Source organism: Myotis myotis, unplaced genomic scaffold, assembly GCF_014108235.1.
Source record: "Myotis myotis isolate mMyoMyo1 unplaced genomic scaffold, mMyoMyo1.p scaffold_m19_p_14, whole genome shotgun sequence".
NCBI lineage: Eukaryota > Metazoa > Chordata > Mammalia > Chiroptera > Vespertilionidae > Myotis > Myotis myotis.
This window is the reverse complement of record NW_023416318.1, coordinates 17,460,795-17,481,587: the sequence shown is the minus strand read 5'-3', so window position 1 is coordinate 17,481,587 and position 20,793 is coordinate 17,460,795. Positions and strand designations below refer to the sequence as shown.

The following is a 20,793-nucleotide window of genomic DNA, read 5'->3' as shown; positions in this document are numbered from 1 at the left end:
ACTTATTTTTGTACCATGTGTTTCAATTGCCTGTTTGGTGAAAATAAAAATAAAAACCTTTAGTTTTTGGCTTGTTTTTAATTTAAATTTTATCACTGAATTCAAGACCCCACCATAAAATATGTTGCCAACAAACACATCAAGCCCCTAAGTAAAGAATATTTTGGCGGCTACCTTCAACCCCAAGGAAAACAGTCTTTGATTTCTATTACCTTAAAATGCCAGTATTAGCAAAAGATTTTTGTTTCTCACAATAAAAACAAACCCTAGAATCTTTAAGGTCCTATTTAACAAAATTTTCACATGTGCAAAATTCCATGGAAATAAATATATTTCTCTCACTTATTCCCATCTAACGTTCATGTTTTCAACTAATTATTAGGGACATTTCTAAAATTAGGGCAATCAAATAGTAAAATTTTCCTTCTTTCTACTTTAATGCTTTACCTCTCCTCCAACCTAAGTTACACAATTGTGGAAGATAAAATAGTTGACATCTGACCCCAGCACGGAAGAAATATTAGCACATGCGTTAGTCTGATCATTTGCCAATTAAGGAAAGGTGATACTTTGCACCTTGAACACATAAAAGAATTAAAGTATTGATTAATGAAGCCATTTCAGATGGTTTTAGAGAAGGATCAAAGATAACAGACTATATAGCATACATCCTAAACTTGTTTTGCATACAATTTAATCTCCCTGAACCACTAAGCTTGGGTAAAATCCTACCCAGCAGAAAGCTTCCCTAGGTCATTTATTAGGTATATTATCTGGAAAGCATAATGGATGCTGCTCTAAGGTAGGTCTACAATGCCCTGGTTGCACACGCAAATGGATGTTTTAGGAATAATACAAGGCTCTCTTTCCCTTTAACCATAAGAATTAAAACAATACTTATCACCATTTGGTTGGATATTACTTCCAATAAGTACAATATTTATTAAACATATCTTCAGTTGTTTTGTTACATAGTGTGCAACAAATTACAATATTCTGCAGCCACAAATTATATGCAGAGTATGAAGAAACTATTAATCAGATAGTGTAATCTTTCCGTTTATAACTCTACAAGGAAGAACTAGCAAATCAGATCTTACATATAACATCTCACTAAACTTTATGCATGGAAAGTGACAGACACTGGTTGTGCTGTTTGATACAAAATGGCTGAACTTCATCTTCAGAAGACTAAACCTGACATCTAAACATGCCAATATAAACATCAAAACAAAATATATTCTAACCAACCACGGGAAACAGTCTGGTATCAGGAAAGCAACAAGGATTACACACATTATTTTATAAACCAGCACACAAAGGTTTAAAACAGTTCTGAAAATGAAGTTAGCTGTCTTGAGTCAAGGGAATAAAAAAAAAGTCAGTATTGACCATGTACAATCTCTGACCTTTGTGGAGACGGTAAGAATCTGTTGTAGTGCAGCTACATACAGTACAATTCAGGCAATTTTGTTTTTTCACTTGGGTTCAGATTGCAAATTCATTGCTGTGAGAAAAAGACGGAGGCAAATTTTAGCAGCAACCTCCACCTGACTGCTTGACCGGAGTGCTCTGAATTTTAACATTGGACTTCTCTGCACCACCAGCTGTTGCTCCAGGACCCATCCGCTTTTTAATCTCAGCTGCCATTGTCATGAAAGACTGTTCTACATTCATTGCATTCTTAGCACTGGTTTCCAAAAATGGAATTCCAAGGGAATCAGCAAATTCCTAAGAGAATAATAAAGCACAATTAACACTGAAAAAATCTTTTTCACTTTTAGTGCATTTCTGTCTAAAATGGGCAGTGAGGAAAGACTAAGTTCACTGAATCCAAACAGACACCATTAAAAAATTGTCATTTCAAAGTATTCTAGTGCACATTTTAAAAGCAAAAGGTGGTTGTGATCATTGCATGACTCCTCACTACATAATTCAAATTCAATGCCTTCAAATTCAGTTTGAAAATCAACTTTAAACATACCTTTGCTGTTGTGTAGTCTACTACTTTCTTTGTGGTCAGATCACATTTGTTCCCTACCAACAACTTGTTGACGTTTTCACTGGCATAACGATCTATTTCCTGCAGCCACTGTTTAACATTATTGAAGGACTCCTAAGAAGACAGACATTTTTAAGGATGATAATATAGCTCTGTTCTATAATATAACAACTGTTCTAATGAAGCAAGTGATAAAAGAAGTGTTTTCTTAACCTAAGAAGAGTTAATGAAGCAACTCCAGCTATAAGATAATTACTATACTGCTGGCTTAGAAGTAAACTGATAATATTACAATGACTATCCTTACCTAAATAAATTAGAATTTGAAGGCTTGAGGATAAAAACACCTTATTTGACAGAGAAATACAGCTCAGCCTCAAACTATAGCTCAAGCAAATTTGATAAATTTGAATTGAAATTTGATTATTTTGGTTTATGAATAGATTGTTACTACTAGAGACAAAAAATATTAAATAAATGGGTCCAAAGATGCTTGGGGTGTTTTTTTACCACAATCATATTAATGAGAAGAATTTTTTTTTAAGTATTTCATGGTAATGACATGAGATTTGAAATTAGCATCATTTTTCTCCTGTTGTATCACTCACCCAATACTTCTCAAGGCATTGAATCTAAAGTATTATGATTTCAGTTATCTCTTAATTAACTATATCATAGTTGAAGTGACACCATTTGCTACAAGAAAAGTAAGTTCTAAACACTTATCTTTTATTCTTTGATAGAAAAAAAACTTGAAATTTTCTAATTTCCTGATCAACAATTCTTATGGTCCTTGGACTACTAGTACATTCTTCACGCTATCCCTATACCCCCACCACCCCTTCTCTCAAAAGCTAATCTTCAGATATTCTTTATCTTCCTAAAATCTTCCTCTAGCTCAACCTATCGAGAATATCCTCCACAGGCAGACTCATAATCTTGTTTTTTGGCAATTCTGACAAGTCTAACTACTAGGCAAATTTGTTAATATTTAATACCAAGAACATGGTATAAGCCAAATAACAACAGCTCACTATAAACTCTTGTCAAAACGATCAGTTTTTTAGTTGGTAATAAATATAACCAAGGTCCCTGAAAGCAAATGTAAAACCAAATACTAAATCAGGGGTCCTCAAACTACGGCCCGCGGGCCACATGCAAATACAAATATTGTATTTGTTCCCATTTTGTTTTTTTACTTCAAAATAAGATATGTGCAGTGTGCATAGGAATTTGTTCGTAGTTTTTTTTAAAACTATAGTCCGGCCCTCCAACGGTCTGAGGGACAGTGAACTGGCCCCGTTTAAAAAGTTTTGAGGACCCCTGTACTAAATTTTCTATTTACTTAAGGAAAATATGACATTTTTATGTGATTCACTTATTTGGAAGTGGACAAAGTTTTTGTCCATATAAATAAAATGGATGGCTATTTATCAAATAGTAACTTCCTACTTGGTCGCTGTAACACAATTTCCTCCTGGAACTTACCTGATCTGTCACATCATACACAACTATGATGCCATGGGCTCCTCTGTAATAACTGGAGGTGATTGTTCGAAATCTTTCTTGGCCTGCTGTGTCCCACTAGTATAAAATAATCAAGAAATCCAAACAATTCCATTAAGTTAGAGTTGGGGAAAGGGGCAGGAGGAGGGGGAACAGTTTAGTTTGTTTACATGTGTACAGAAACGACCAGGATTTGATATGGAAACATTAGCCCCCAGTGCTCACACTACTAAATTGCATGATAACTGCCAAATACCTGAAGGTCCAGAAAAGAAGCTAGTGCCTACAATTTAGCTTATGTTATGCTACCAATATTACAGCAGCTCTTTGAGATTAGGAACTATGTCATACTTTTCATACTCCCTACCATTCTTAGAATTGTGCAAAACATTCGGAATGACTGCATAAACAGGTTGATTTGATTAGGAAGGCTGCTGCCCTTACATCCCTTTAACACACATAAGACAATATCATTTGCTAGCGTGTTTTAGCATCATGGAATGCACTGAAAGGATCTAATTAAGTTAACTACCAGTCAAAATAGCACTTTAACCATCTCTGGAAAGTATTATCTTAATCCTAGGGAAAACAATGTAAAGATGATGATTCAAAATACTTTCATAAAATTCATTTTAAAAGCAATTTGCCACACTTCACCATTTAGACTTAAACACCAAAAACAAATACTCACTTAAATTACTATATTAAAATGCTGGGTTTTTAAAAAACCTGAAAGGAAACTTATAGTTACTGTAAAAATAAATGGACTTGAAGTTTATGACAAGTGAAGATCAAGATGCAATAGCCTTATAGGGAGATTATAAAGTTCTGGAGGATATCTGTGAACTTGGCATTGATCCTCTTTGTTTTAAATGGCAAAATTAAAAAAAAAAAAAAAAAAAAACTGCTTCAGGAGCACTCAGTGAAATCACTTTCTTTTCCAGCGGACAAAGAGCTGTTAAATTCAAATTGGGGGGAAATTTTAATACAGCCAGGATTTTAGATAATATTGAGGCCTTAGTGTCAGTTTTGCTAGATGTGATAAATGTTTACATAGGAAAATAGAGATGCATACCAACCTATGCTTGGAGTAAAATATAATGTCTGTAATTTAACATGCTCCAGGGCCGTGGTTGGCAAACCGCAGCTCGCGAGCCACATGCGGCTCTTTGGCCCCTTCAGGGTGGCTCTTCCACAAAATACCACGTGTGGGCACGCACCTACAGTGTGATTGAAACTTCGTGGCCCATGCACAGAAGTCGGTATTTTGTGGAAGAGCCACACTGAAGGGGCCAAAGAGTCGAATGTGGCTCGCGAGCTGCGGTTTGCCGACCACTGCTCCAGGGGAAAAGTTAATGAATCAAATAAAGTTAACATCATTTATCTAAAACAAATGAAAACAAGTCACAACAGCTTCATTCTTTTTTTTGTTCAAAGTACTGGCCTGAGAGCCCAAAAGACTTTAGATCTGTATCAGTAAAGAGTGTCAAAGTCACCCTAGACAGTTTGGCTCAGTGGATGGAGCATCAGCCTGTGGACTGAAGGGTCCCTGGTTCGATTCCGGTCAAGGGCACATGCCTGGATTTCGGGCTCCATCCCCAGTAGGGACGTACAGGAGGCAGCCGATCAATGATTCACTCTCATCATTGATTGTTCTCTCTCCCCCTTCCCTTCCTCTCTGAGATCAATAAAAATATATTTTTTTAAAAAGGTGTCAAAGTCTTTCAGGATTCCTTGGAAAAGCCTGAGCTTTGGAGTCAAGCCAATCTGACTTCAAAACATCAAATCTAGGTTCCTGGTTATTTAATGCTGGGACAGTCAATTAACAGTTTCCTCATCTATAAATCTTTGGAGTAACTCACCTTATAGAATTGTTAAATGAGTTTAAATAAACAACGTTTGTAAAATGCCTAGCAAAATGCCTAACTGTAGAGGCTGGTCAGTAAAATATTATGAAAATGCTTACACTACACAAGGCACTTAGATTCAAGGTTACAGAGATGAATGAAACAGCGCTCACAGGATATCTCATTTAAGTGGGAGAGACAAACGAGAAAACCAATTACTCTGTGAGGGGTAATAAGGATTATATACAGAAGAAAGTTCTTCCTTCCCTTATCCACCCATCAACCACTTGCACAAAGACAGCACAAGGAAGAAATTGTTTATGCATAAATGTTAACAAAGAATTGTAACTGATTAAGCAAGGCATCCACAGAGTAAACTTTCTGATGTCTCCTTGCCACTATGAAAACTCCTGACTCTACATCCTAATAGTACCTTCCTCTGTAACTGATCACCCTTTGTATATAATCCTCATTACCCCTCCTAATCACAGGTTTACTGACTTTCCCATGTTTGTCCCACTGAAATGGGATCTCTCCTTCTGTCTATGAGGCTATGTCAGTGGTCGGCAAACTCATTAGTCAACAGAGCCAAATATCAACAGTACTTCTTCAAAATAGACTCGCCCAGGCCAAAAACCGACTTCTGCGCATGGGCCACAAAGTTTCAATCGCACTGTATGTGCGCCTGCACGTGGTATTTTGTGGAAGAGCCACACTCAAGGGGCCAAAGAGCCGCATGTGGCTCGCGAGCCACAGTTTGCCGACCACGGGGCTATGTTAATCATTTCTCTCTGTAACCTAGAACCTCTTGGGATTGGCTGGTGTAACGTAAGCATGTCCATAAATGAGTCATCAATGAACAATCACAGAAGGATGCCTTCATTCTGTGGGTCTGGATCCCGTACCTGCCCTGCCCTACTGAATGTTTTGTAATCACTAATTCTGAGAAAGACCCAGAGGGCACACTTAAAAAGGAAAAGCTGAAAGGATAATTAAAATATAGATCAACATAATGATTTTGAAAGACCCAGAAAACTTGGAAGGATAATTCAAGCCTTGCAAGATGAAATGTAATGGGTTTAAAGTAAAATCTGCCCAGCCGAAATGGCTCAGTGATTGAGCGTCAGGAGGTCACAGTTTGATTCCAGTCAGGGAATATACCTGGTTTCAGGCTTGATCCCCAGCGTGGGGCATGCAGGAGGCAGCCAACCAATGATTCTCTCATCATTGATGTTTTTATCTCTCCCTCTCTGAAATCGATACAAATATATTTAAAAAAGCAAATAAAAGTAAAATCTAGCATTCAGATTTAAAAGCTATAGTCATGAAGTATAAGACTTTCTAAAAAGTTACAAACCCAAAGCGATAAAATCCAAACTAGTAAGTAATTTAACTGAGATAGCAAATGTTGTTAAATTCAGGTGTGTTTTTTTCCCCTATCCTTGAATGGATTAGTGATGAGAAAAGGCCATGAGTCCCTGTCATCCAAGAGGGGAAAAAATAAATTCAGAATCCAAATTAAGGGAGGATTTACCTCATATAGTCCACACTGGCTAGATTATGTATCGTACTTTATTTCAGGAGTCCATCTTAATAAAAGGCACTTATAAAATGCAAAAGTAACTTAAATTGTAAAAGATTCTGAAAACATGATTCCAGAAAGGAAACACTGACTTCAGATGTAGAGATTGTGATAAGATCAACACAAAGGGCAAGCTGGGCAGTACTGACACCCTCCCACAACCACCTCAAAATTACAACTACAGAACCACCACCATTCAATACCACCTGAAATATCGAAGTCCTACAACTAAGGATTATAAAGAAGCCACATCAACACTGATAGGAGGGATGGAGACACAGAAAGGGTTGGGCTGGTCCAACACCCCTGAGGAGAAAGGGATACCAGCCCCACACCAGGCCCCCCAACCCACGGTTCCAGTGCCAGGAAGAGAAATTGCCATAACTTCTGGCTATAAAAACCGGAAGGGATTGTGGTTGAGTGAAACAGAGGACTGCTAGAATCCCAGGCAACTCCTTTTTTCTTTTTTTAATATATTTTTATTTATTTCAGAGAGGGAGATAGAAACATCAATGATGAGAGAAAATCATTAATCTGCTGGGTCCTGCACAACCTCTACTGGGGATTGAGCCCATAACTCAGGCATGTGTCCTGACCAGGGGTCGAACCGTGACCTCCTGGTTCATAGATCAATGCTCAACCACTGAACCACACCAGCCGGGCCTAGGCAGTTCCTAATAAAGGGCCCAAGCATGGACTTACTCTGACTCACTTGCTCTAAGCTCCAGCGCTGGGGCAGAGCTTGAAAGGCTCCAGGGATATACAGGAGGAACTGAATTGTCTGGCATCAGGGTGAGAGCTAGAGGGGCAGCTTTCTCCCAGACAGAAGTGCTGGCAGAGGCTATTTTTCCTTTGCTTAGCTCTCCCTGCACAGAGATGTCAGACAGGTGCCATATCTGAGTCTCCATCAACCTGGCTGTCACTGTCTTCTCCATCTCCAGAACCCATAATTCCCTGAGACTCTGCCCCACCCAACTTGCAGGCCCACTCAAGCTGTTTCCAGTGACTTTCCCATTGGAATGGCCTGTCTTGGCTCATGCCTCAGGCTTTCCTAAAACCTTTTAAACAAGCAGCATCTGGCCTCAACATGCTTCATACCTCTTGCTAAGTGGCCCCAGGCCCAATACCAGTGGCAGCAGCTGGGTCTCTGCTGAGCATTTCTAAGACCAGCACAAGCAGCAGTCATCTGCAGGTCATTTTGTAGCTCATGCCAGGAGGCACTGGACAAAACATAAGTGGCGACTGACATTGGCCTGCACCTCCCAGGAGGCACCCATGAACAGCTGTAGATCACAATGAAGCACTACCCAACCACCTCCACAAGTGACACACTCAAGAGGCAGACTCGGCAGCATTGGAAGTAAATCCCTCTCCATAAGCTGGACTCCTGCACAGCTGACCCTTCACCGTGTATTCACAGCCTGTCCTTGTAGCCAGTAAGACCATGAGTAAATCCCTCCCACTGACATGCCAATAGCAATCAAGGCTCAACTACAAGAGGGTGTACATAGCCCACACAAGGGGTGCGCTTGGAGTGCCACTGGACTCTACAGCACACCTACTACATTAAGCTACTCTATCAAGCCTGGGAGACCTAGCAGCTCTACCTAATACAAAGAAACAAACATGGGGGGTGGGGGGCTCTGCCAAAATGAGAAGAAACATGTTCCAAATGAAAGAACCAAACAAAACTCGAGAAAAACAACTAAACAAAATGGAGACAAGCAATCTATTAGATGTAAAATTCAAAACACTGGTTATAAGAATGCTCAATGAACTTAGAGAAAAAAATAGATGAACTTAGTGAAAACATAAAAAGATATGGAAACCATAAAAAAGAATATACTAATTGAAATGAATAATTTACAGGGAATCAATAGTAAAATAGATGTAGCCAAGAATCAAATCAGTGATTTGGAATAAAAGCAACAAACAAACAACAACAAAAAACTCTCAAGAAAACACCCAATCCAAAGAATAAAAAGAAAAAAGATAGTGTAAGGAGCCTCTGAACAACTTCAAGCATACCAACATTTGCATCATGGGGGTGCTGGAAGGAGAAGAGAGAGAGCAAGAAATTGAAAACCTATGTGAAAACATGGTGACAGAAAATTTCCCTAACCTGGTGAAGGAAATAGACATACAAATCCAGAAAATACAGAAAGTCCCAAACAAGATGAACCCAAAGAGGCTCATACCAAGACACATAATTAAAATACAAAAGGTTAAAGACAAAGAGAATCTTAAAAGAAGGAAGAAAAGTCCAACTGGTGTGGCTCAGTGGTTGAGCACAACCTATGAACAGGAGGTCATGTTTGATTTCCGTTCAGGGCACATGCCCAGGTTGTGGGGCTTGGTCACCAGTAAGGGATGCAGGAGGCAGCCAATTAATTATCTCACATCACTGATGTCCCTGTATCTCTCTCCCTCTTCCTTCCTCTCTGAATTCAATAAAAAGGCAGCAAGAAAAAAGCAGATAACTACAAGGGAGCTCCCATTAGAATATCTGCTGGTTTCTCAACAGAAACTTTCCAAGTCAGAAGGAATTGGCAAGAAATATTCAAAGTGATGAAAAGGAAGGACCTACAACCAATATTACTCTACCCAATAAAGCTACCATTGAGAATCAAAGAATAAAGGGCATCCCAGACAAGAAAAAGCTAAAGTTCATCACCACCAAACCAGTATTGCATGAAATGTTAAAGGATCTTCTTTAAAAAAGAGAAGAAAAAAAAGATTAAAAATATGAACAATAAAATGGCAATAAATACATATCTGTCAACATCTAAAAAACAAAATAAACAAGCAGAGCAGAAACAGACTCATAGACAAAACATTCTGATGTTTGCCAGATGGGAGGGGGGTTGGGGGGATGGGTGAAAAAGGGGAAGGGATTATTAGGAAGTACAAATTGATAGTTAAGAATAGTCATGGGGATGTAAAGTACAGCAAAAAGGATATAATCAATAATATTCTAGTAACTATGGTATAAGATGGGTACAAGATTTATCTGGATAATCACTTAGTAAATTATTTGTGTAATCACTGGTTGTACACCTGAAACTAATATAATACATTATATGTCAAATGTAATTAAAAAATAAAAATTTTTTTAAAAATAAAGATTATAAAATAAAAATAAAGGGCAATAAAATAAATAAAGGCAGGTGCCAACAGAAAAGAAATTAATCTCATTCAGGAAGCTCCAAAAGGCAGAGGAATAAGAGCTAGAAGTGAACGGAAACTGGCTTCAGCTCAACATAAAGAGTTAACAATTAGAGGTTATTTACAAATGGAACTAGCTTATTTGAAAAACTGGCGAGCTTCCCAAAAATGTTCAAATAGGGAAAGGAAATTACTCCCAAAGACAAAGAAAGACTCAAAGAATGACCTATTATGAACCATTCCAGCCACAAGAAGGTAGCACTATATGAATGTTTCACAAATATATATTCAAACCTTATGCAGACCAATAATCACACATACAACCATTTCACATCAGTAGTTAAGAAGCTTGGGTGCAGCTTTCTGAAACATGCCTCTTACTTTAGGTGGTGCCAAGTATAAAGTTCTACATATAATTGGGGGGGATCAATATGGAAGGCTGGTTTAAAGTACTTCACACACACTCAGAAAATTATATCCTTGCAAGTCTTAATTTAGAATGCCAAGTGTGTTAACTTATAGCAAAACCAACAGTTCTTTTTTAATGTACCTTTTCCCCCTCATCAGAGTCATATAAGGGAGGAACTAAAAAAATATTACCTCTCTGGAAAAATGTCATATCTTCAGTAACATTTGTATACAATAGTCCCTCCTTTATCCACGGTTTCAGATACCAGCAGACAACCGTGGTTAAAAAAACTTTAAATGGAAATTCCAGAAATAATTCCGAAGTTTTAAATTGCATGCTGTTCTGAGCTGTGCCAGAAATCTTGCATCATTACACTCAGTCCTACCCCTGACCTGAATCATCCCCTTCATTCAGCATATCTAACTCACTTCATCACGTAGGCACTGTATCATCTTGAGAGACCACATTCACATATCTCTTACTATAGTACTAGGGGCCCAGTACACAAATTCATGCACCTTGAAAGGAACTGTGGGGGTGCCGAGAGGCTGCGGTAGGTACAGGGGCGGGTCTCGGCCCATCCTCCGTGCCCCTGCCCAGCCCCTCCTGTGTCCCCCGGTCCCCTGTCTGCTGGCAACCCCGCTTCTGCTGCCATAGCTCCCATGCGCTGACGGTGGCGCAGAGCAATTGTGGCCAGTGCCAGCAGCAGGTGGACACCGGGCCGGCACCATCAGCAGGTGTGAGTGGTGGCTGCTGCTCCTATCACCCCTCAGGAGCAGGGGGAGATGGAGAAGCCCTCAGGGGAGATCAGGGCTGGCAGCCGCCACTCGCACGCACTGATGGCGCTAAGTGATCGGGACCGGCGCCCGGGCACCAGCAGTGGATGTGAGCAATGGCTCTGGCGCCAGCTGTGGGTGCAAGCAGGGCCAGCGCTGGCAGCAGGTGTGAGTGACTGGCGGGACCGTGGTATGTGGGAACAAAGAATTTTCAGTAACCACCAGAGGCTCACCCTGATGACAGCGATCGGCGCTCCGCCTTAGTCTGGCACTTCCACTAACCTGCTCCACCACCACGCCCTGGCCAACACCCGCCATGTTCTGCATGAGCCCCCTGGTGGTCAGCGCACATCATAGCGACTGGCTGTTCCGCTGTTCAGTCTATTTGCATATTAGCCTTTTATTATATAGTATAGTAAAGGCCCAATGCACGAAAGTTGTGCCAGAGTAGGCCTTCCTTTCCCCGGCTGCCGGCACTGGCTTCCCTCTGGCACCTGGGACCCAGGCTTCCCTCACAGCCCCGACTTTGTCCGGAAGGACGTCCAGTCTAATTAGCATATTATGCTTTCATTATTATAGATTTATTATTATAGATTATTAATATCATACTGTGCCTTATTTATAAACTTTATCATAGGTGTGTGTATATAGCATAGGGAAAAAACAGTATATATAGGGTTCTATACTATCTGTGGTTTCAGACATCCCCTGGGGGTCTTAGAATAAGGGGGGACTACTGTACTGCCCAAAAGTTTACAAAGGGCTTTCACATACATTATTGTATACACATACACAAAGCTACCAGATTTGGTTCTCACAATTACCTTATTTGTTCATAAATCAAGTATTTTCACATTCATTTTGGATATAAGAAACAGTCTCAGGAAAAAGGCTAAAGTTAAACCCATAACTCTATAACTACTCTATAACTAGTAAATACCAGAATGAAGATATCAAATCCAAGTTTTCTGACTCTAAATCCAGAATTCCCAGTTCAGTGTATTACCAATTCCATAAAAAAGAACAGTCACTAGTTTTCTATGTTACTTAATACTAATAGCCAGCTCTAAAAGATATCCAGAGATTATTTTTAAAGACCACAGATATGTCCACACTAATCGTCCCAGACTCATATTGAAGTGATAATAATTGAACTACTACAATTGCCTACTTTTAATTTGGGGTTGGGGTTGTAAGGATAGATAAGGGGACTAGGATGGAACAAGGACACAAAATATTGAAAGCAGAGCTATGGGCCACTTGGTTCTGCTACGAACTATAGGCAAATAATTAAATCAGCATCAATTTCTGAGTTATGCAACAAATTAGAAAAGCTAAGTTCCTTTCAGATAAAATTCTGTTTCTAAGAGTTGGTAAATACTACATAATAAATACAACAGAAATAAAAAAAATACAGGTGACCCTTGAATAACCCAGAAGTTACTAGAGATGCCAACCATCAGTGCAAAAATTCGCCAATAACTTAAGTCTGTCCTCCACACGTGTGGATTCCCAACCTCCAGATGACCCTTGAACAATCTGGGTTTGAACTGCCTAGGTCAAATGAGCTGCATGAGTCAGCTGGGAAAAAATCAGTGTATAAGTGGGTCTGCACAGTTAACACATTGTTCAAGGGTCAACTGTACTCAATTAAGCCACATATGAAGAACCTCTCCCAAGGTTTCTTTTCATGTTCTATAGTACTCAACACAGTAAAAGACATAGACAAAATGCTCAACATACTTTTGCTATAAGACAAGGTAAAGTTCAACTTAGACCCCACTGATAAAAGCACAAGAAAAAGAACAAGTTTGACTTAAAACATGTATTTCTCTGCTTTATGAATAGGAAATTCAATGAGGAAGATAATCTTAGACAAGTCATTTTTAATCTGAACAATTCTTATTCTACCACTCTATTATGGATGCATGATGCTTAAAATACTTCAAATTTAATTTTTTTAAATATTAAAAAATAAATAATACATTCTAAATTTATCAAAATAATTTTTTTTCAAAAATTTCTAGTTCAAAAATTACTTACTATTTGAAGCTTGATCGTTTTCCCATCTAATTCTATAGTTCTTATTTTGAAATCCACACCAATAGTGCTGATGTAACTTTCTGTATACGTATCATCCTGAAGAGAAAAATAGTTCATGATTAAAATTAATGTTCAATACTAGAGTAAATAAGAAAACAGTGCTAACTTTTATATACAAAGTTGATAAGGTTAAAAGGTATAACATGTTGAGAACAACCACTCCATCCTGCTCCAGTATTTACTTCATGTTTTGATTAAAACCACTATTTAACAGTTTTTTCTTAATATTTTGTTCAATAACTATTCTTTAATTTTTTCACACATTTCTTGGCAAATTATTTACATATGTTACACAGGAAAAGGTTTTATATTTTCAATGATGAATAATTTTCCTAATTGCTAATCAGTGAAACTCTAGCTCCTCCCTACCCACAAATCCCACTTATTCACCACAAATTAATGACCATGTCACTCTCCTCTTCTGGATTTTTTAGAAATCGATTTTATTTCCTAGTTATGACTTTTTCAAATTCTCACAATATAAAATTTATCCTTTTAAAATGTACAGTTCAGCCCTAACCGGTTTGGCTCATTGGATAGAGCGTCAGCCTGCGGACTCAAGGGTCCCAGGTTCGAGTCCGGTCAAGGGCATGTACCTTGGTTGGGGCACATCCCCAGTAGGGAGCGTGCAGGAGGCAGCTGATCGATGTTTCTCTCTCATTGATGTTTCTAACTCTCTATCCCTCTCCCTTCCTCTCTGAAAAAAATCAATAAAAGATATTTAAAAAAAAATAAAGTGTACAGTTCAATGGTTTTGTTTAGTATATTCACAGGGTTTTGCAACCTACACCATTATTTAACTCCAGAACATTTTCATCATCCTGTGATGAAACTCTGTACCTAGTAGCAGTCACTCTCCATTTCCTTCTCTTCCCCTAGGCCCTGGAAACCACTAATCTACTTTATGTTTTTATGGATTTGCCTATTCTGAACATTTCGTAAGATTGGAATCATACAGTATGTGGCCTTTCGTGTTAGCTTCTTTAACTTAGCATAAAGTTTTCCAGGTTCATCCATATTATAGCATGTATTAGTTCTTCTTCATTCCTTTTTTAAAAAAATATATTTGTATTGATTTCAGGGAAGGGAGAGGGAGAGAGAGACAGAAACATCAATGATGAGAGAGAATCATTGATTGGCTGCCTCCTGCACGCCCCCTACTGGGGATCGAGCCCGCAACCTGGGCATATGCCCTGATCAGGAATCAAACTGGTGACCTCTTGCTTCCTGGGTCTACCCTCAATCACTGAGCCACACCTGGCTGGGCATACATCATTCCTTTTTTATGGCTGAATAATATACACTGAGTGGCCAGATTATTATGACCACCCCATCAGTACAATGAAGTGAATTAGTTATGCAAATAATAATAATAATAAAGCATTGAGAGTATTTTCTTAGGAAGTTTTCAATATTCAGTACTTTTGGAAGTGTCAATGAAGTACTGATGGGGTGGTCATAATAATCTGGCCACTCAGTGTCTATTGTATGGATATGCCACATTTTGTTTATCCACTCATCAGTTAATGGACATCTGGTTGTTTCTACTTTTGGCTATTATAAATAATGCTATGAACATTTGTGTATAAGCTTTTATGTGAACAATGTTTAACCCAATGTTAAACTTTAAAAATTGTACCTGTTTTTCTCAAGTTATCTGTTTTGACATTTTACTCAGAATGGAAACAAAACTCTTAATGCTTGTGAAAAGATACATGGAGAGATCAAGCTATCAACACCTAAACCCACTGAACCATCTTAGCAAGCACAAAGTACCACTTAAGTATTCTGACAAAAAAGATGGTCCTAAATCTAATCAAAGGATAAATAAGGGGACTAGGATGGAAGAATAGATAAAACTATTTACTAAAACTATTAAAAGTAACATTATCAAACAGAACTTCCTTTGATGATGGAGCTTCTATAAGCTGAGCTAGCTAATACAGTAGCCACTAGCCCCAAGTGGCAACTGAGTAAAAGGAACTGAGTTTTTAATTTTATTCAATTTTAATTGGTTTCCATTTAAATAGCTGCACGGGGCTAGTAGATACCACAAGGATAACACAGCTCTGGGGGTTTACTTCCAATTACAGAAACATGAGGAATTTGAACAAGTTTAAAGACACCACAAGGAAGCAAAGTGACAAATCTAAAATACTGAACGATCTATAGGAAAACTTCCCTGGTTTCTGAAAAAAGTAAATGACAAGAAAAACACATAAAAAAGAGGAGGTTGGGCCTAACTGGTTTGGCTCAGTGGATAGAGCATTGGTCTTCGGACTGAAAGGTCCCGGGTTCAATTCCGGTCAGGGGCACATGCCTGGGTTGTGGTCTCGATCCCCAGTTGGGGGCATGCAGGAGGCAGCCGATTGGTGGTTCTCTCTCATCACTAATGTTTCTATCTTTCTCCCCCCTCTCACTTCCTCTCTGAAATCAATTAAAAAATAAATAAAATGAAAAAAAGAGGAGGTTGGGAAAACTAGGTTAAGAGACTAAGCAGCAAAATAACTAAATGGGACCATGTATGGATGGAACCATGTGTGGACCAAGAATGAATACTAATTCAAGTCAACCATAATACCAATACTTCTGAGACAATCAGGGAGATTTATTTTCTAAGTTAACAATGGCAATGTTATTTGATATGAAAATGTCGTTTTTGGAAATTCATACAAAAGTACGTAGAGCAGTGGTTCTCAACCTTCTGGCCCTTTAAATACAGTTCCTCATGTTGTGACCCAACCATAAAATTATTTTCATTGCTACTTCATAACTGTAATGTTGCTACTGTTATGAATCGTAATGTAAATATCTGATATGCAGGATGGTCTTAGGCGACCCCTGTGAAAGGGTCATTCGACCCCCAAAGGGGTCGCGACCCACAGGTTTAGAACCGCTGACACAGAGGGAGACAACACTTGAGATCTGCATTACAACGCTCCAACAAAAAGGGGAAAATGATAGTGTGAGCAACTCTTGATAATGCAGAATCTGACCAAACATAGGGTTAAAAAAAAAAAAAAAAAAACTCTAGAGAAAACTGTAGCCCTGGCTGCTGTCCTCAAGTGGTTAGGCATCATCCCATACACCAAAAGGTTGCAGGCTGAATCCTGGGTATGGAACTTGCAAGGAGGCAGCTGATGGATGATGTGCTCTCACATCAATGTCTCTCTGTCTCTCTCTGTCTCTGTCTCTCTCTGTCTCTCTCTCTCTTAAAAAAAAATCAGTAAGAATATCTTTTTAAATTATAAAATGTGATCAGAGGGAGGGAGTTCTAAGGGACTTATTCTCCTCATAGATTCACACTTGTGCACAGGCAGAACCATTGGGTAAAAGAATACATTTAAAAGCATTGACTGCAATTTGACAAAATGCTCCTCATCACTAGATATTCATTTTGAAATTATTTATTTTTAATTACATATCTAATAAGTAACAGGCACTGTAGAAAGTGGATAGAGAACAAAATGAATACAATAAACATTCACTTAGCACTTATACATGTCAGGTGTTTTGTTAGAAATACTTATAAATGCTTTGCTAGAATTCATATAAACCCCTAAATGACTCCTATTTGCATGGCTGAGCCACTGCACATGCTCTTCCTTCTGTTCAAATTCTCAGTTTTCCCTTTCTGCATACCCCAGCCCCTGGATCACATGGCAATTTTTACTCACGCTTCAATTTTGAGCCCAGGCAATACTAACTGTCCAAACATTCAATTCCTCAGCCAATAGTTAAGAGATCCTTTCCTCTGTGCTCCCATAGCTTACTATACATTTCTTTACAATATCTTTTGGGCCTGGTATCTATTTTGGGGATCCAGAAATCAGTATTTTTTTATAAATGCTCCTGGGTGATTTTACTGTGTAGGTAGTACTGAAAACCTATAACTTAGATCAATAGGCATTTCAAAGAGGATTTTCTTTGAAACACGAAATTCTCAGACTATATAGCCACTTTCATCAAAAGATACCATTTCTGCCCAGCTGGCACAGCTCAGTGGTTGAGGATTGACCTATGAACCAGGAGGTCCTAGTGTGATTCCTGGTCAGGGCAATGCCTGAGTTTCGGGCTCGATCCCCAATGGGAGGTGTACAAGAGGCAGCAGATCAATGATTTTCTCTCTCTAAAATCAATAAAAATAAATACATATTAAAAAAAGAGGTACACCAGTTCCTCCCATCTACCAAGAATTGCTGATTTAATACTAGGAACTATTATCAATTTTAGTATTTGCCAATTTAATAAAAATTAAGTAAAATCTAATTTTAAGCCTTTAATTACAAATAAAATTGAACATTTGTTCATATTTAATTTGTATCTCTTCTTTTGTGAACTGCCTACTCATGTATTTGCCCATATTTCTATTAGGACAAGCATATTTTCTTATTGTGTAAGTGTGCTTTATATACTGATAATATCATCCCTTCCTCATATTTTTCTTGCTAGTACCATTTGTTTTTATGTTTCACATTAATTTTAATGCAATCAAATTTAACAATCTTTTCTAATTTTTTTATCAGAATACTCTTTCACACATATTAAAGAATCACCTATATGTTATTCGAGTACTTCCATGATTTCATTTTTTATAATGTAATTATTTTTAATGACATTAATATCAACATTTATCTTATCAAAAAAAGTCATATTTATTTTTTGAGATGCTGCCAAGCTCTTAGTGGTGAATTATAAGTTTTCTAAAATTCCAATTTTCTTTTAAAGTTTGAATTTTATTAAAGGCAGCGAATGCTGCCAAATTTTTTCCTTTAAATGACAATCTCAGTTCATTTCAGAAAATGTTTGCCAATACCCAATTCTACATAACTACAGTTTGTCTATCAGTTGTTCTTTCAAGTTAAAAAAAAAATTGCTTTTCTTTTCCTTGAGACAACTAGACGAAGTGTTTTATGCATATTCCTCATTTTTTCACAACATATTTAAAAAATACTCAAGGAACAAGATTTTTAGAATAATCATTTTTACTGTTTTATCAAAGACACTCTTTAGTGAAAATGGATTTTTCCCCCTGTAGTGAATAGAAGTGAATACAATGAGCATGAACAGAGTCTGGGGCTTAGCTTTGCCTTGATATGCTGTGTTAATGCACCAGCAGTTTTGCCCTACCATTGCTTTTGCATCGTCAGAGCAAATATCAACACAGTGAAAAAGGCAATTTATTAATTAATTAATTTATTTATTTATTTATTTTAGTACTAAGTAATTATTTACTTAGTAAATACAGTAGGTCCTCGGGTTACATCAGAGATCCATTCCTACAGTGCAAAGTAATGAGATTTTCGCCATAAGTCAGAACCCACCTACATAAGCATCTAAGTCACTCACATCAAGCACATGCACAGCAGTAATGAAGTGAAATAGTAAATTTAAAAGAAAGATAACAATTACTGACCTTTACTTGTGGTAAATAAATAATAAAAAACATAAAGCACATATGTACATACGTCGAAATAACGGAACTTTTTTTTTATAAATAAATGGGAGATGGCGACGTAAGCCTAGGACTGTCTGTACTAACAGCTTAGTATTATTAAGACAATAGTTTTGATCTCATGGACAACCCACTGGGAGGGTCTTGATAATCCCCAAGGGCCTTTAGTCCACACTCTGAGAACCAAAGATATAATGAGACAGAAAATATGCTAAATTCGAAGGCAGTTGATAAATACTATAAAGGAAGCTGTGAATTCATTAGGTTGAAAGTCACTTATCTGTTGATAAATTTCAGCATATAGAGCACCATTGTCAAAATGTGCCAGGCCTGCTTTTTCTTTTGCTAAACTTTTTTTTTTTTTTTTAATATTTTTTTTAATATATTTTATTGATTTTTCACAGAGAGGAAGGGAGAGAGATAGAGAGTTAGAAACATCGATGAGAGAGGAACATCGATCAGCTGCCTCCTGCACATCTCCCACTGGGGGATGTGCCCGCAACCCAGGTACATGCCCTTGACCGGAATCGAACCCGGGACCTTTTAGTCCGCAAGCCGACGCTCTATCCACTGAGCCAAACCGGTTTCGGCCTTTTGCTAAACTTTTACTTGAAAAGTTGTTTTCCATCAAGTTGCTTTCAACACAGGCCAACTATTTTCCCCTTACCTTATCACCCAAGTTGGAATGAAACATTGTTTGACTTCTACCAAGACTATCAACTCTGATTTTATAAACCACACTTTGCTGAGTTTCTTTTAAGAACAACAGCATTTCTTTATTTAAGACTCAAAGGTATCACTAGGGGTATATACTCGAAGACTTTAATACAGGGGTCCTCAAACTTTTTAAACAGGGGGCCAGTTCACTGTCCCTCAGACCGTTGGAGGGCCGGACTATAGTTTAAAAAAAAACTATGAACAAATTCCTATGCACACAGCGGCAGCAAAAACACACGGTGGGCCAGATAAATGTTTTCGGTGGGTTGCATGTGGCCCGCGGGCCATAGTTTGAGGACCCCTGCTTTAATATATAAATTCTGGAAGATTTAGTTTATTGTGAATAAAACAGCTTAATCTTTTGTCTACCTAGAAAATGTACACAGCATTAATTTCTTTAAAGGCATTTCAATTTCAACTTACTGCAAACCTAAGAAGGAGGCAGGACTTTCCAACTCCAGAGTCTCCAATCAGAAGCAACTTGAATAAGTAATCACTGCAAAAAGGAAAAAAAAAAATCACGTTAATAAAAGGCATATTGTATTGTAAATTCTGCAACAAAAATATACCAAGAATAATTAACAGCTCACTGAAGAAGACTACAGCTCTTGAAAAGCCTATGAATAGCTTAAGAGAAGCCAAAATTGCAACCAACAGCAGAAGCTCTTTTGATGAATCACTACACAGGACGGAATTATCTAAAAGTAAAATAAGCAATGTCACCAATGATCTGAGATCAGTGAACTACTTCCAAGGAAAGAATGAAATAAAACATAAGTGATATGCTTTCTTGGAGAGCCCAAAGAACTATGCTAGATAAATACCACTCCCTTTACATTATTAGGATACAGAGTTAACTTTCCATTGCTCTTGCCAATAAAGCAAATCTCTCCTCCTAATTCCAAGATCAAATCATTTTTTCATAGCAATTTTCCAAGGGGCGTTTATGATCCTTCCCTAGCATCTACCTGGAAGTTCTACCTTTAAAAAAAAAAAAAAAAAAAAAGGACCATTTAACTTCTGGTAACCCTATATGATAAATATTTTAAACTAAAGATGTGGTAAAATCCAAGGCTGTTTGCCTAGCCAGCGTGGCTCAGTGGTTGAGCGTAAACCTATGAATCAGGAGGTTACAGTTCGATTCCTGGTAAGGGCAGATGCTTGGGTTTTGGGCTTGATCCCCAGTGGGGGGCATGCAGGAGGCAGGCAATCAATGATTCTCTCTCACCAT

At 38.0% G+C, this 20,793-nt stretch overlaps 1 protein-coding gene across 2 annotated transcripts in view; it reads right to left on the bottom strand.

Moving 5' to 3' along the window:
• Window positions 1-902: 902 nt before the first annotated feature.
• Window positions 903-20,793, bottom strand: part of RAB1A (RAB1A, member RAS oncogene family) — a 39,427-nt gene continuing 19,536 nt past the window's right edge. The window contains exons 2-6 of one of the 2 annotated variants that reach the window (XM_036334336.1): window positions 19,986-20,058; window positions 13,331-13,426; window positions 3,491-3,586; window positions 1,985-2,116; window positions 907-1,731 (exon numbers count right to left, since the gene is read on the bottom strand). In XM_036334336.1, the coding sequence (XP_036190229.1) occupies window positions 1,534-1,731; window positions 1,985-2,116; window positions 3,491-3,586; window positions 13,331-13,426; window positions 19,986-20,058 (595 nt within the window). In that variant the 3' untranslated portion in view covers window positions 907-1,533. Of the gene's footprint in view, window positions 1,732-1,984; window positions 2,117-3,490; window positions 3,587-13,330; window positions 13,427-19,985; window positions 20,059-20,793 lie in introns of both variants that reach the window. The other variant, XM_036334337.1, reaches the window with a different exon arrangement.